This window comes from Lissotriton helveticus, chromosome 12 (genome assembly GCF_964261635.1).
Source record: "Lissotriton helveticus chromosome 12, aLisHel1.1, whole genome shotgun sequence".
NCBI classification, from domain to species: domain Eukaryota; kingdom Metazoa; phylum Chordata; class Amphibia; order Caudata; family Salamandridae; genus Lissotriton; species Lissotriton helveticus.
The window spans coordinates 179,918,689-179,933,887 of NC_136073.1; the positions used below are offsets into that span (position 1 = coordinate 179,918,689).

At 43.7% G+C, this 15,199-nt stretch overlaps 1 protein-coding gene across 1 annotated transcript in view; it reads right to left on the reverse strand.

Moving 5' to 3' along the window:
• Positions 1 to 15,199, reverse strand: part of MPHOSPH6 (M-phase phosphoprotein 6) — a 64,605-nt gene that overhangs the window by 34,467 nt on the left and 14,939 nt on the right. Inside the window, exon 2 of the mRNA XM_078669392.1 lies at positions 5,510 to 5,622. Within this exon, the coding sequence (XP_078525518.1) occupies positions 5,510 to 5,622 (113 nt within the window). The remainder of the gene's footprint in view (positions 1 to 5,509; positions 5,623 to 15,199) is intronic.

Below are 15,199 nucleotides of genomic sequence, written 5' to 3' on the forward strand. Positions count from 1 at the left end.
TTCACTAGACCTTGCTCTGATTTCTGCTCGTCTTACTAGTTGTCCAGGATACCCCCTCTCAGTCAATTTCCTACTCAACACATTAGCTTCACTTTGTAGTCTGCCACATTGCAACAATTCAGTCTTAACCATCGGAATTGGCCTATAAGTAGATTTTGGGTGGATACTACTAAAGTACAGTAATCTATTTTTGTATGTGGATTTTATATATACCATTGTGGTCAAAGTACCCTCCTTCCTCAGGTCCAAAAAGGGCAATTCCTGGTTACTCATTTCCACCGTAAACCTCAAATAGTTGTTCTGATTGTTAATCCAAATTACAAACTCTTCTGCTATGTTCTCTCGAACCGTACCATATGGCAAACACATCATCTATGTACCTCCGTCATTGGTTCACATGATTATTGTAGGGGCTAACGGTCCATATGCATTTTTGCTCAAACTGATGTACATACAAACATGCCACACTCGGAACAAAGGTACTGCTTATCGAAGTGCTGTGCTGTTGTTCATAGATTGTTCCCACAAACTAATTTATTTTTTAATGTAAAAGAGGCAAAAGTCATATGAAATCCAGAAGTTTTCCGAACTAGGAGCTCTTCTATAGTTTTTTAGACTTTCATCCTTTGGAATACTCGTGTAGAGTGCTTCTACATCTCTATCTAACATGTATTCGGCCTCATGGTCAAAATCCATTCCTTTGAGAGTATTAAGCAAATGCGTAGTATCTTCGTATAAGACGGCATTTCCATTACTAAAGGATGTAGAAACCAATCAACAAATGTTGACAAAGGCTCCAGGAGTGAGCCAATCCCTGAAACAATAGAGCGTCCAGGAACTGGGTTACGCTGTTTGTGGACTTTGGGCATCGTGTATAAATATGTTGTACGTGGATTCTCAACTGTAAGGAAATCTGCCTCCTTCTTTGTAATCCACTCCTGTTTGAGTAACTATTTTTTTTATCTCTGCATCCAATTTCTTAGTTGGGTCAACCGTAAGAGCCTTATGATTTCTCTGGTCATTCAAAAGGTTGGTACAAGCCAACAGATTGTTCTCTGTTGTCTGTATAACTATAGCTCCATCTTTATCTGAAGCTTTAGGACTACAGTAGCTTTTCTTTCAAGTGCCTCCAGTGCTGTTCTTTCCTTTAAAGTAAGGTTCGGATACAGTATTGCTTTGGGATCTAAAGCTTCTTTCTCCCTCACAACCCCTGGTTAAAAGGCAATGACCTGAGGTGGCATCGTTGTTGTAGGAGGATTGAAAAAGGACTACCTTCTGAGGTTAGTATGGGTGTTATTGGTCAGAGGGGCAGGAGAGTCCCTAAAATAAGTTTTTACATAAATCTTCTAGAAAAATTCTGCAATCTGAAATCGCAGATCAAATTTGTTGGTTTGTTCTGTCAAGATGAAACATAAGCCTTTGTTCATAACAGCCTGTGCTTCCGTAGAGAAAGTAAGGGTAAGATTGATTACAAGACTTACATCCCGCTGGTCCTTAGACTTGCTCCCGGTTTCTACTCCTTGTGATTCCTTCCACATACATTTTTGTCTATTTTTCTTCCCCCTCGGACGCCCTTCCTAAAAAATCTGTTTTGTTGGAAAAAAGGTGGTGGGGGACAAATCAGGCCCGGAGAGCTGTATGGATTTTGCCAGAAGTACATCAGTGGAGGAGACGCATGAAAATACCGGGTGTTATATCTCCTCCCTTGCCGTGGAGTGTTTTTGTACCTAGGGTTAGTGTTAGAACCATCACTACTCCATCTATCAGATTCAGAATTAGATATCCAGCCACCCTGAGAATCCCCTTTTTTGGCGGGTCTGCTCATCTGCTTTAGCAAAGTAAACCCTAGCATAAGAAAAATTCTTATCTTTTTGTAATTTAGTTATCTTACTCTGTATTAAGAACTCTTTCAGTTCCAATACTTCTTTTTTGGTTTCCTCCAATTTCTTTGGAGCAGACCTTTTTTTAGTGATTTGAAGGTGATGGAATCATTGGGGGGGGGGGGGCAGGGAGATTGGCAATGGAAGCTGGGGGAGATAGACATGGAAACTGGGTTGCTTTGAACGTGTATGACGCAATGTCAAATGTATAATTCCCTTTGGGATTAACAAACACTCAGCATACATCAAACCAGAAGCAACGGGAGCAGAAACTAACAGGATATCGAAACACTTATAGGTTCTATTTAATAAAATAAAATAATGGAAGCGAAATTGTTATGCAATAATATTGCTCAAAGTAACCTATTTCATGAAAATGGGCAAAACAAATGTATATATTTTATCACCACAGGGTTTTTAAATAAAGACAATTGAGAAGTGCAGGACAAGGAGCTGATTAATACTGACAGCTATACATGTCGTTCTTACGCATGCGTGAAAAATCTGCTTTCAGAAACTCAAACAGGTTTGCTTCTATTAAACAAGCAAATGTGGAAGAGTGGGCTAGTAAATGTGTCCATGTCTACTCGGGTTAATTATTTCTATACCTTACATGCAGGTCGCAGTTGACTTTGCGGCTAGTTTGCTCCAGTCAAGAAATCGCGCCTCGTAGAGTACTCTGACCGGTGAGTGAATAAACATGATGGAAATAAGAAGATCAATTGCTGCAATAAGGACGGGTGAGATGAACAGATGTTGTTTCATTGCATATGGTGATAGTATGAATGTGAAATTGTCAACCCTTTTGTTTGGGGTCAGCACCTTGTTGCATGGATACAGGAACACTTATCGAAACTACTGTGTTAAATTGAGGCAATATAATGCATAGTCTTGAATCATATATGTTATGACCCTTTTATGAACAAAGTGGATTACAGATATTTTTTCTTTTAACTAGGTGTTACGGATATTGAGAAGGATAGAAGTGTTTGTCCTGAGTAAGGTGTTTCCATTGTTCCCAACACGCCGAAACGTGTCGACGCCTTGTTTTGTTATTAAATTTGTATTGTACCGAACTACATTATGACAAAGAATTGTTCTTTTTGCATTATTTTGAGTTTATGTATCTTTACAAATTAATGCATTGATGACAAATGTGATGGTCTCTTTTAAGTCCTTTCCGGTTTTTTACATTATGAATTTTGTATGATTCATGTTTCTAGCAATTTTTAACTTGATAATTATGTGATACAATTTTTTTTTTGTTAATTAGAACCTATAAGTGTTTTGATATCCTGTTAATTTCTACTCCCGTTGCTTCTGGTTTGATGTATGTGAGTGGATGTGGAGTGTTTGTTTATCTATGCACCCAAAGGGAATTATACATTTAACATGGAGTCGTACGCGGTGCCCTGTCCCTTTTGTTCGCTTAGGTCACCTCTCACTGAATTTCAGAATCAGTTAGTTTGAACATGGCCTAAAGAAGGAAACGTGCAAGCTCGTGTTTGTAGTGTGAAAGATGGATCCATCTAGGTAAATCAACAGATCAAAAGCAAGTTGAAGCAGCATCCTCCGTGGATATCTGATCAGCTGAGTAAAATGACTTGAAGAGAAGAGCCCGAGCGTGCTGGGTAACGTGCTCCGTGCAGTAGACTAATTCGTAAGTTCATTTATTGCACCACTAGAGTACATACATTTGTGTGGCATGCTATGAAAACATTAAGGAAATAGGAAGAGGATAGGTGCATTGACTAGGGTTGTGAGATGTTTTATGCTTATGATTAAAAAGCATTAGAAGGGAGGAAAATACTAGGATAAAGTTGAGCATTTGTCGCTTTTGAAGGCAAAAAAATGGAGGTTGCATAACTTATTGGTGAGTCCGGTCATGTATACAGACTGATTGAAAAGAAAGAACATGAAGAGTCTGCATTTCTGCGACCAGTTTCCTCGCGGTGTGCACTTCAGATGGTAGATGCGTTACTTTTATATCTGCATTTTAACAGCCCAGCTGTCACACAGACTCATTTCTAGTAATATACATGGAATAGGATTTGGGTCTGCCCTTTTCAACCACTGGCTTGGTCTCTTTCATCCATTGGATCGAGGCTTTGTCAATCATGTCTTGGCTTAGCCTAGTTCATTATTAATCTCTCATCTAAAGCTACTTGATGTTTTAGAGGCCTCATCCTGCCTCCACTTGAGCACTTACATTGAACCGCATTAGGTACTACTTTACAACTATAGCCCTGTGTGTGCTCCTGCTGGTTCACTTCCATATCTCTCGCCCTACAGTGTTAAAGCAAGCATTAAACACATACATACTAGCTTTGCCAGTGCTTGTTCTGCACACCTATCACAATACATTTCATCAAAGCCCAAATTTTTTAAATCTAATTTTACAACTTAGAAGTTCTCAAGTGACTATGCATTTGGTAGTGACTTAATAATAATAATAATATATAACACCAGGGTTATATCACATCTAGTCTGCAAATGTAACAATACATGTCATACAGTAGGAGAGAGAAGATGAAAGCTGTGCGTTACCTTAGCTAAAGGAACACAACTAAATGGGTCTCTGGACTCGAATCAAGGAAACCAGATCCCATATAAGGACATAGATGAGAGGTATGCACGATTATAATCCCCGTCCCCTCCCCTTTCAAGCCCCCCTCATCTCACCCAAAAATGCATGGAACAGCTCCCTACGCTTATAACGAGGGAGTCCTCTTGTCGCCCCTCAGATGCATGGGAGGTCTGTATTCATTTGTGTATCTCATATTACTTCAAAACCATGCACCCCAAAACCAGCCAATGTTTTCCTATTGACGCTGCCATTTGATTCACATGCAGATGCTGCCTTGAGAAACACAAGTTTTATAATACTAAGCAGATTCAAGTATTGGGAATGCAAAACAAAGGCACGCTCCCTGCAACAAACACCTTTTCAGTTCTGTGACACCCTTGAACTTCATCAGCCCCTTCTCCAATATATTGGCACACACTGAACTATTCCAAGACCTGGTAAATGCCTGGCTGAAAGCTCCCACGACACGCAAAAATGCTGTATTCACTAATTTAGGAATGAAGTAGCTGCCTACACTAGAGCCTGCTCTTAATTTTTTTATGTAAAAAAGTGAAAAAGGAATGCGTAGCAGTGCACAGGTGAAAGAATGAGGATTAAATCCTGGAGATCTATTATCACTTGCCTCTCACAGACAAAAAATGAAACAGAATTACCACTATCCTATCATGAGGATCCTCCAACAGAAAACAAACATTTGGTCAAACCAGAAATACAAGTGTGTAAAAAAAGAGGGCAAGTGTAAAATTACTAAAAAGGTTCACAGCGAACACAAGGACCTGCTAAGAAATGGTGAGCTTGGGAGTAAAGCCTTGCACGTTTGACGGGAATTAGGAATCAGTAGGAGAGAATACAACATGCAGTAGGTGAGAACACTACCAACTATTGATTAAAGAAGAAGGGAAGAAGTGTACTTCAATAGTGTTCCCCGGGATATCCCCTGTTCACTTGTACAAAAATATAGGTTCTGGAAGTGGGAGGACAGACACAAAAACGGCACTATTTCGTTTAAGTTACAGTACAACACCAATGAAAATCTGCTTACACTTTTTCCTTTAGTTCGGGCAAATCCAGGTACCAGTGTTCATCACAAATTATTTTCTTTTCATCCTCTTCCAACTGTTTTCTAGTCTCCGCATCCAAGCCTCGCTGCATAAACTGAGAGATACAAAAGTGAATTATTATAACTTTTAATACACTTGGTGCTGTGAGCTTTACCAAACCGTAGCAAATTTGTTTTTGTGATGACCTGTCGCAAAGCTGTCAGTATGTGCATCATCGGCATTGTACAAGGACGGATTTAATTTAAAAGAACAATCCACTTTAGGTTTTATTTTCTGTTCTGAACTTTCACGTTAGTTTACATGACAACGCCGCTGGATGGACATAGAAGGCGCATTTGCTCACATGCATCTTCTTTTACTCCATTCTCATTGAATTAGTCTCATTTTAAGGACAGGTGAAGATAATAAGCAAGAAGCACAGCAGGTGAAATACATTACCACACTGACCCCCAGATGCATCAAGCCCATATTCTTCGAATTCTAAATAGCGAAAAATACCGAAACGCTATTTAGAATTCGCAGAATAGGATGCATCAAGAAAAGCGATTAAAAAAAGCAAATCGCAATCGGCCGCAATTGCCGATTGCGATTTTTGCAAAATCGCAGAATCGGCTGTTTTCCATGTAGAAATTGCGAACTCGCAATTACCGAAATCGCAAATTGCGATCTCGCTAATTGCGAGATCGCAAACAACGGGAAGTCGCATTTCGAGCACAATGATGACATCACAACCAGGAAGTAGGTAGTTCCCTCCCTCATTCAGATCACTGAGCCTGAAAGTGGAAGCAACACTGGCCAGAGCTCCACAACAGACTACCTGCAGCACCACACCAGGACACAAAGAACAACTGAAAATGTCCCAGGAAGCAGCAGGGAGCAGTGCACCAGGATAAAGAGGAAAATCAAATTCTCAGAGCAGGAACTGGAGTACCTCATTGAGGGAGTCTCTAAGGACCATGATCGCCTTTTTGGAAAGGAGTCCCGGAGGGTGCCTGAGGCGGACAAGAGGCGCATCTGGCTGCGCATTCGCGCAAAGGTGAACTCAGTCGGAGTGACCCAGCGCTCCATTGATGAACTAAAAAAGAGGTGGTACGACCTCAGAGGGGGTGCCAAAGAACACATCAGAGAGAGGCTGGGGGAGCGACTTGCCACCGGAGGAGTCCCCACTGTTGCACCCAACACTCCACTGGAAGACCTTGTGGAGAACACCCTAAATCCTGCAGCCCGCGTGGGGGTCACCCGGCTGGACTCCCGACCCACCCAACAATCCCAAGGTAAGTGCCATGCGACTGCGACCCCGTCCCCTAATAATGCCAATGACTCCAGAGCTAGCTATTTGATAACCCCAGTAATGCAGGCCATGCACACCTGAAATGCCCTATTGCATTGTGGTACTTGTAGTGTGACCACAATTCCCAGATAGCCCCACACAGCCAGACCTGTCAAGTGAAAGTTATTCCTAAAGCCAGTCAGGGAATGCAAGCCTGCATGCATGTAGCAACATCCCATGTGCAAGATACATATCATTAATCATGCCCCCATTTACATCACAGGCGCGTCTGAACAACCCAGCACCGACAGCGAGGCCCTACACACAGAGGATAACCCTGAGGACACAGAGGGTGAGGGCCATCCTGCCCCACGACCCGGAGTATCTCGGCCAGCAGCAGCAGTACCACCACCTCCCCATGTGGACAGGGCCCCCCCCTGCAGCCACAGGTGCCCAGCAACCACCCCAAGTGACACCCATGGCCGTGGTACAGGCCACACCACCAGCACCCAGGAGGCAGACACGGCGCACAGCCACTGTGCGATCCCAGTCCAGCGAACTGTCTCAACTAGGTTTGCACCCACACGAAATTGCAAGAGGAAAGATTACCCAGAAGTAGCACATTGAATATCCATGAGCAAGGCGGAACATCTGATTTTGTAAAGCAAGTTTATGTTGGGAAGCGTCAGCAGCGAATTACATATAAATTATCATCAAGGTACTATGTATTCGTTTTTTGTCATATTGAAATGCAATGTTTCTGTTTAAAAATAGTCGACTTTCAAGCGGACGAGGTCGGTTCTAGAAACTAAGCATTCTGGGAGTAGTAGTGCAGGTAACTGATCAGACCCCCCAGGATATAGCGGCATGGATTAGCAAATTTAGCGGCACAAAAATGGAAATTTAGCGGCACAAATATGGAAATTTAGCGGCAATTTTGCGGCATTTTATGTGGCCATTTTTCCTACAACAAACACAGATATCTTCGTTTTTTTAGTTATTTAACTACATGAAGCTATGTATATTTGGTTTCTTTACAATGTAGACACTTTGGGGCAGATTTACAAGCCCCTTGGGCTGCTTTTACGCTGCCGTTGCGTCACTTTTGTGACGCAGCGGCGGCGCAAAAGATGCACCATGGTGCGGGGTATTTACAACGTGATTAATTGTCTAACAGCAGAGGGGTGTGTGCAGGGTTTTGAGTAGGATGAAAAACTGGGGGTTGCTCACAGGGGCGTGGCCGATGTAATTAAGGGCCTGGCTTAAAACACTTATGCTAAAAATCTGAACTTAGTATAGTGTGCTGCCCCAAATGGTATTTTGCTGCTTCTGTCCATTCATCCATATATAACTCAACGTGGCCATGCAATTGATGACCTGCATATGTCTGCACTCCAGCGCTCCCTTCTGATAGTTATTCTGCCGCAGAAGGCTCCTATGGCTGGAAACTGACTTGCTCTCTCATTAATCGAAATGGGAATTTGTAATACAAACGTCGCTTGGCCAGAAGGAAGCAGAAATTGGACGGCGGGGAAGCGCCACTGCCTCTAGAGGGCTGTGTCACCTGAGGCGCCTCAAATGCTGACCTACAGGGTGAAATCCAGCTCTCTGAAAAGAACCCCGTTTACACAGTAGATTGAAATGCATGACTCACAGCTAGTTGTAAACACTACATTGATATGTTTGTTGTTAGTGTGGTTACGCCCTTTCCACAGTTTAAAGGTCACTCATATATGTTGTGTCATTTAGTACCAAGAATAAATCAATCACATATTTCTCTCCATTGTGTTCCTCCACCCCTTCTTTTTCCCTCATCTCTCCTACCACTTTCTGCTTTCACTTTCTCCATGCCTCTCTCCAGTCTTTGCTTCTCTTTCTCATTTCTCTGTTGCTTTTTCTTTGATTATTTTCTTTTCCCTTGTCTTTGTACCCCCATCTTCCTTAACCCTTGTTACCTTATCACTACTTACAATATTCTGATCCTCTTCTGTGCCTTTCCCCTTTATTTCTGTCTGTGCTGATGTGGTGAACTAATGGGTGATACATGCTCTCATATTGGAGGAAAAACAAACGGGAAACTCTGTGAAATAAAGTATTTGCGCCGGTATCCCACTACATTTTATTTTGGGGCACTTTTAAACAGCTGAAAACTTTGGACAGATTTGCAGAAATTGCTTGCTAAGCCGAACCGGACTCTCTTCAATAACGACAAACAAACACAAATCGTGCAGACGTATTGCCATATAAAACAAACATTTCTGGACGTGCACCTGAATGCTTCTCAACTCCTGATTAATCTTTCCCTACACGAATGGGATGTTTAACTTCCGGCTGCTCAGGGTTCTGTTATGACATTCCACAGGCCCATGGCAGGGAATGTCGACCGTTTTCGAACGCTTTCCCCACGCCTTGTAAACTCACAAGACTTTCTCCCTGCATTTCAGCACCAGGAAAAATACCTTTTATTCTTTTCACAGCACTCGTATTTTAGGAGGCTGCGGGCAGCAAAAAGTCTTAATTTTGCAGGAAGCAGAGACGTGCGCGCTATGCAATAAAGTGTGAGTGCAAGGGAAAGATAGTGTGCGCGCAAGTGCAGGCACGCATACTACCGGGAACCATGATAGGCAGAGTGATGGATCCATAAAAAAGGGATGAAGAACTGGCTGTCTTAGCTCACCGTGGACTCAGCCGCATCCTAATCCTGCCCTTCGTAAGTGAAGGGAGGGCGCGTGCTCTGCTGCCTGTCGCTTCCAAACGTGTCCTGCTTTCCTTCTCTCGATTTGCCGAGCTGAGCACCTCGCATTGTTGAATTTTAGGTTCTATTCCGTTCACTGGTGCACACGCTGATTATGTGCGGGATACACGATGGTGTTTTTGTGAAAAGCTTTAGCTCGTGAAAAGTTCGGTGAAAAGAAGGAACAAGGAAATGATTGCCTAATGCCGGCCGGCCGCAGTAAGAAGCAGGCAAGTATTACAGTGTAGGAGCCACGTAGTGACGTATGCGATATGCGCGTACAGCCAATAGGATGTTATCATTTCTTTTGCTGTCTGCCGGAGACCTTTTTCGCGGCCAAAAGGGTAAATATCGCGGGAATCGCGCTCCTCTGCTGATTTCGCGATTATTTTGCAAATCGCGAAATCGCGAAATGCTGGAGGGTCTGACTGATTCCAATGTACGAACGATGCCAGGTGTAAGCAATTTTGGATTAATGGGCGGTATAGATCAGGTACAGGGGGTGGGGCTAGTGCTCTTTAAGTAACACGTGGGAGTGGTACGAACAAAGATTTCTCAGTCGAAAGGAAGTGAGAAGGCTGGAACTGGGTTAGCAGGTACGTGATGGTTTTAGGCAGGATGCTAAACAAAGTGGGTTTGAAGTGTTAATGGGTTTCTGGAACCTCATTGTATTTGTCATAAAGTAGCGGGGAAGTGAAAGCTTAAGAAAGCGGGTGCGGAGTTTAAGAGAAACAAAGCATTTTCTCACACGAATCCGGTGCATGATAGTTTAATGTGACGGAACGAAGCTGATTTTTGAGAGTGGGTACTGTCAATGGGTGGTTAGAGGTTTGTGTTCGAAGTAGAAGGAAGCAGAGAAATCGAGTTTGGTAGGAAGTGTGAGCACATGGAAAGGGTATACTGATGGGGGAAAGGCTATGAGGCTAACGCGCAGGTACTGGGAAGAGATACAAATAATAACATGTTCATAAAATGAATTGGAAACATGATGATACCATCATTACGCTTGTAGTTAAATGATGTTGAGGTTTGTCATTGCTGTACCAATGTGAAAGATGAGAGTCAATTGTTAAATAGCATGTCAGTTTCATAGAGAAAGTGATGTATTGTACATATATTAATTGTCATATTATTGATCTCTCTAGTTACCCCTGACGAAGGGCCCATGGTGGCCCGAAATGCATTGGGTGTTTAATAAAACTGCTTTTTACGAAATTTGCACCTATACGTATTCTTGATTGAAGAGGCACGGATGGCCCATTGGGAGTATGAGAAAAACAGAAAATAAGCATTTCCTTGCAAGTGGATGAAAGATGCTAGAAAAAGAAAATATGAACATTGGAAAAAAAGTGATGAAAATAAGGATATTCATGATAAAAAATAGTTAAAGAAAAAAGTGAAACAATGATTACTGCAACAGCAGCAGTTACAGTGCCGTGGTTTTGGGGCACTATCTAGTGCCCCAGTGTTAGGATGGACTGTTTTCTCGTGCCACAGGGGCAGGGCACGTAACCATCGAGCACGCTTGGTCGAATTTAGGTTAAACATAAAAAGATGACGTGAGACTTAAAAATAATAGGTGTGCAACCTATCTACTTACAATGCGGTACACCAGAAGTAGGCACGGCACTTGGCAGCCATCCACCTGCAGCTGAATAAGACAGCGCGAAATGTGGGCCAGCTCACAGAAAGCATGCAGGTCATGACCGCAGCTGTCCGTGAGAACAGCCAGATCCTGGTGTCCCAGCAGGATTTCACCCGCCTCCGCCACCGCCAGCTGCTGACCCGCCTGTCAGCCTACACCAGATCTAACCACATCATAGGAAATGCCACCTCCCAACTTTCGCGCCGCTCCCTTGCGATGCAGATGGTCCAATCCTGCCAGGACGTCGCCAGGGCCCTTGAACAGGTGACAACAGCTGTGCAGAGTCTGCAGGCGTCTGGCCATGGCCAAGCAAGTGGGCGGGATGATGCCAGCGAGGGCACTTCCAGTCACAGCAGCCTGTCCTTGCCGCTGGTAACGGAACGCCGCCGCAGCACCAGGCCCACTGCAGCATCACGGGTCAATAGTGACGTGGAGAGGCGAATGGGTGCGTCCAGCCGGAGGCGCCAGTGACACTTTGAACTCTACCAGCAGGGTCATGCTGATTACACAAGCACGCCCTCTACCCTATCATGGGGCTGTATGAGGGAATACAGTTCGCATGTAATATTTACAAAAATTGTAGTAACCATTATTGTGAAAAAACAATAAGAATTTATGGTCACAAGTAAATCCGACTCATGACATTATTACATTTGTCATGCATGAGTGCGTGTTGTGTGAGGGGAATGGGTGCACTAGAAACAGTTCATTGTGATTTGGTTGCGGCGCCTGTGTCCTTCAGCAGGATTCTCCCCGCGTGCATGACGCACATGTGCAGGTGGGCGGTTGTCCCCTTCCGACTCACTGCCAGAGATATCCACAGGTATCCTCCGCTTGGTAGCAATGTTGTGGAGTATTGCACACACGGCCACGATGCGGCAGCAGACCTCAGGCTGGTATTTGATGGCCCCACCAGTCTTGTGTAGAATGCGGAATTGGCTCTTTAAAAGCCCAAATGTCCGCTCAATGCAATTTCTAGTGCGAATGTGTGCAGCATTGTAACGCCGTTGCTGTGGTGTGGCAGGGTTGAGGTATGGGGTGAGGAGGTACTCACGGAGTCCGTATGCGCTGTCACCTGAATGAAAGGAGCAGAGGGCGAGTGCCTGTCATGCGCAGCTACATGGTCTCGATGTACTGTTTGTTGGCATGTGTACTTACCTAGAAGGTGTCCTTTGCCATAGTCTCCCCTGGCCAAGTGTGTGCATGCCGCATTGCCGGAATATGAAGGAGTCATGCGTGGTCCCCGGTATTGTGCCACTATGTCGGTGATGATTGTCTTAGCGTTGCACACCATCTGGATGTTCAGTGAGTGGTAGGACTTGCGGTTCCGGTACATGTATTCTGTCTCTGCGGGTGGGCAGATGTGGATGTGGGTACAGTCACTGCATCCAATTACATGGGGGAATTGCGCAATGTTGTAAAATTGTAGCTTGGTTTGATTCAAGTCCTGTTGGGTGGTTGGGAATTTAATGTAATGGTGTAGCCGGGTCAGCATGGCCTCCAGGAAACTCCTTGGGCAGCGGGACATGGTGCTCTGGGAGATCCCCCCTGCAACGGCAACTATCCCCTGGAAGCTTCCGGAGGCCAGGAGGTGCAGGCTGCACAAGACCTGGACATGGGTGGGCACGGCATTGGTCCTCCTCATTGGGTGCTGCATCAGGGGGTCAAGGTCCTGGATGAGCTTTGCAATCATTGCCCCATTCAGCCGGTACTTTGAGTAGATTTCCTCCTCAGTTTGGCCCAGTAGTGTGATCCGCTGGCGGAAAATTCGCTCCTGGATCCTGCGTCTGTTCCTTGCTGCAGCCTGAAGCCTTCGCCGCCTAACCACCATGTAGAGTCCTGGCATTGTGAATGTCCTCATGCTCCTACTGTGTCTCCTTAAGTGTGTTTGATCAGCCCCGCACCTGTGGCTAGTTAGGATTTTTTTTTTTTTTTTTTTTTTTTTACTTCATGGTTACCACCTGGTTTGAGTTCTCCTTAAATTGCGCCACGCAAATTGCGATTAAGATTTTTCGCCAATTGCAATATTTCATGCATTTGGTTTGCGATTATTTTGCGATTTCGCTAATGAAATTGCAGAATCATTGGGAACTCGCAATTTCCGATTCGCAAAGGGGGTTCCACCTTGATTCTGCGATTTTCTTTGCGAAGTCGCAAAATAGGTTTTGCGAATTAGCAATTTGGTCCGGTTTTATTTCATGAATTGCAAATCATGGAATTGCGATCACAATAGCTATTTCGCAGCTATTGCGATCGCAATATGTGTTGAGGAATCTGGATGTAGGTCCTTTATTTTTTTGTTCAGTGTAATCCACACATGGTGCTGTTTTGGCTGCACAGGTATTACTTGGAGAAAATGGTGTCTGAAACAAAAACTATGACCGAGTGCAAATAGTCCCTAATCCTTATATGTGTGTATGGTTCCATATAGAGCAAGTCTAGCTATAAAGGAGGGGAGAGCACTTCCAAGAAGAGAGGGGAGATAGGGACAGGAAGAGGAAAGGATATGAAAAAAGGGTATGGAATGGGCATGGGGAGGGTAGACCTACACAGGGCAATAAGTGTGGGGTCCGTACGATTCAGAAATTGCTTATAATGTTAAGGGCAGACAGGAAGCTACACAGAGAGGGGGCATTTGAAAACTAGAACCTGGAGTTACTTCCCAGAATGGAGTTAAGGTGGGGATTGGCGGATTGGGACAGGGATAGATTTCCAAACCCTTGGTGTACAGAACGAGAAGTTCGCCTTTTTGGTCTTCTCTTTACATTCTGCTGAGCACTGAAGAGATCATTCAATTTCCATAAAACTAACACGAAGAATATTTTAATGTCAGTCAATTCATTTCGCAAAAATACCATGAAATGCCATTTTGTAACACTCCCCGGTTATGCTTTCACCTGAAGTAGTCACAGGGAAAGACGTTTAGTGTGGTCTGCAGGTTATAGATGACAAGTTTTAAGGTGTACCCTTAATACATTGTAGGCACCAAATCTGGAGTTATTACATCTCAGGTAAGATTTGCTGCATTTACAACAGGAGTCACTAGGTCACGTGACATTGCTTCACAGGCAAGTACTGTTAAGTGTTACATTTCAAAACACATTTTTATGTTCTTTACCTTTTGCTATAGCATATATATTTTCGACCACGATTGGGTGATCTGTTCGCACAATAGAGCAATAAGCTGCCAATCTATTGAGTGCCTTCTCTACCTAAAGATACATACACGATCTATTAGAACAGACACTTAACAATCCCACGACAATTGTGGCACCTTTCCCGAACTATTATTCCTTTCTATGTTTAACCACTAATCCCAGCATTATGTCAGGTCCCACAAGAAACAAGCTAGGTTAACATGAGCATCTCCCTTAGGACTATTAAAGGTTTTTTCACCATCAATGTTCTGCAATGTGTCAAATGTTTGTGCTTTGTAAAAATGTTAAATGTTACCAGTCTGCCTTCACTACAGCATGTTTTATTTTTGAATTGCAACATCACTTTTACCACATAGGGAAATGGCTTATGCCATATTCAATCCACCGAGAGCTACCACAGATGTGTGGGCATCCAGAAAAGTACAGAGTCATGAACCTCTACTTCTGCAACAAAAAAGAAATTCAGAAGACCCAACACCACATCGACAACAAGCCTGCTTCTGCTCTTATGCCCACAACTTCCCATAGAATCTTGCAAGGGTCAGTCTTCAAAGCCCTATCTCTCACTGATCTCGCCAACATACTCACCTCCGTCAAAATTACTCCTCATGAAGATGATGTCTTACCCTCGTCCTTGATTAAAGCTCTCTCAGGGGATGGTCCTACTCACAATTCTATGGCAGGACGGAGGCTCAGATTATGCTTTCTCATTTCTTTACTGACACAAACAGCAGCCAATGAAAACACAGTAAAGAAAACCAAAAAACTACATATCCCATGAGCACCAACAATGACCATAGAGGTGATATAGTATAAAAGGTTAATAATCAGCAAAATTGGACACTTGTTACACTGCTCGACTTT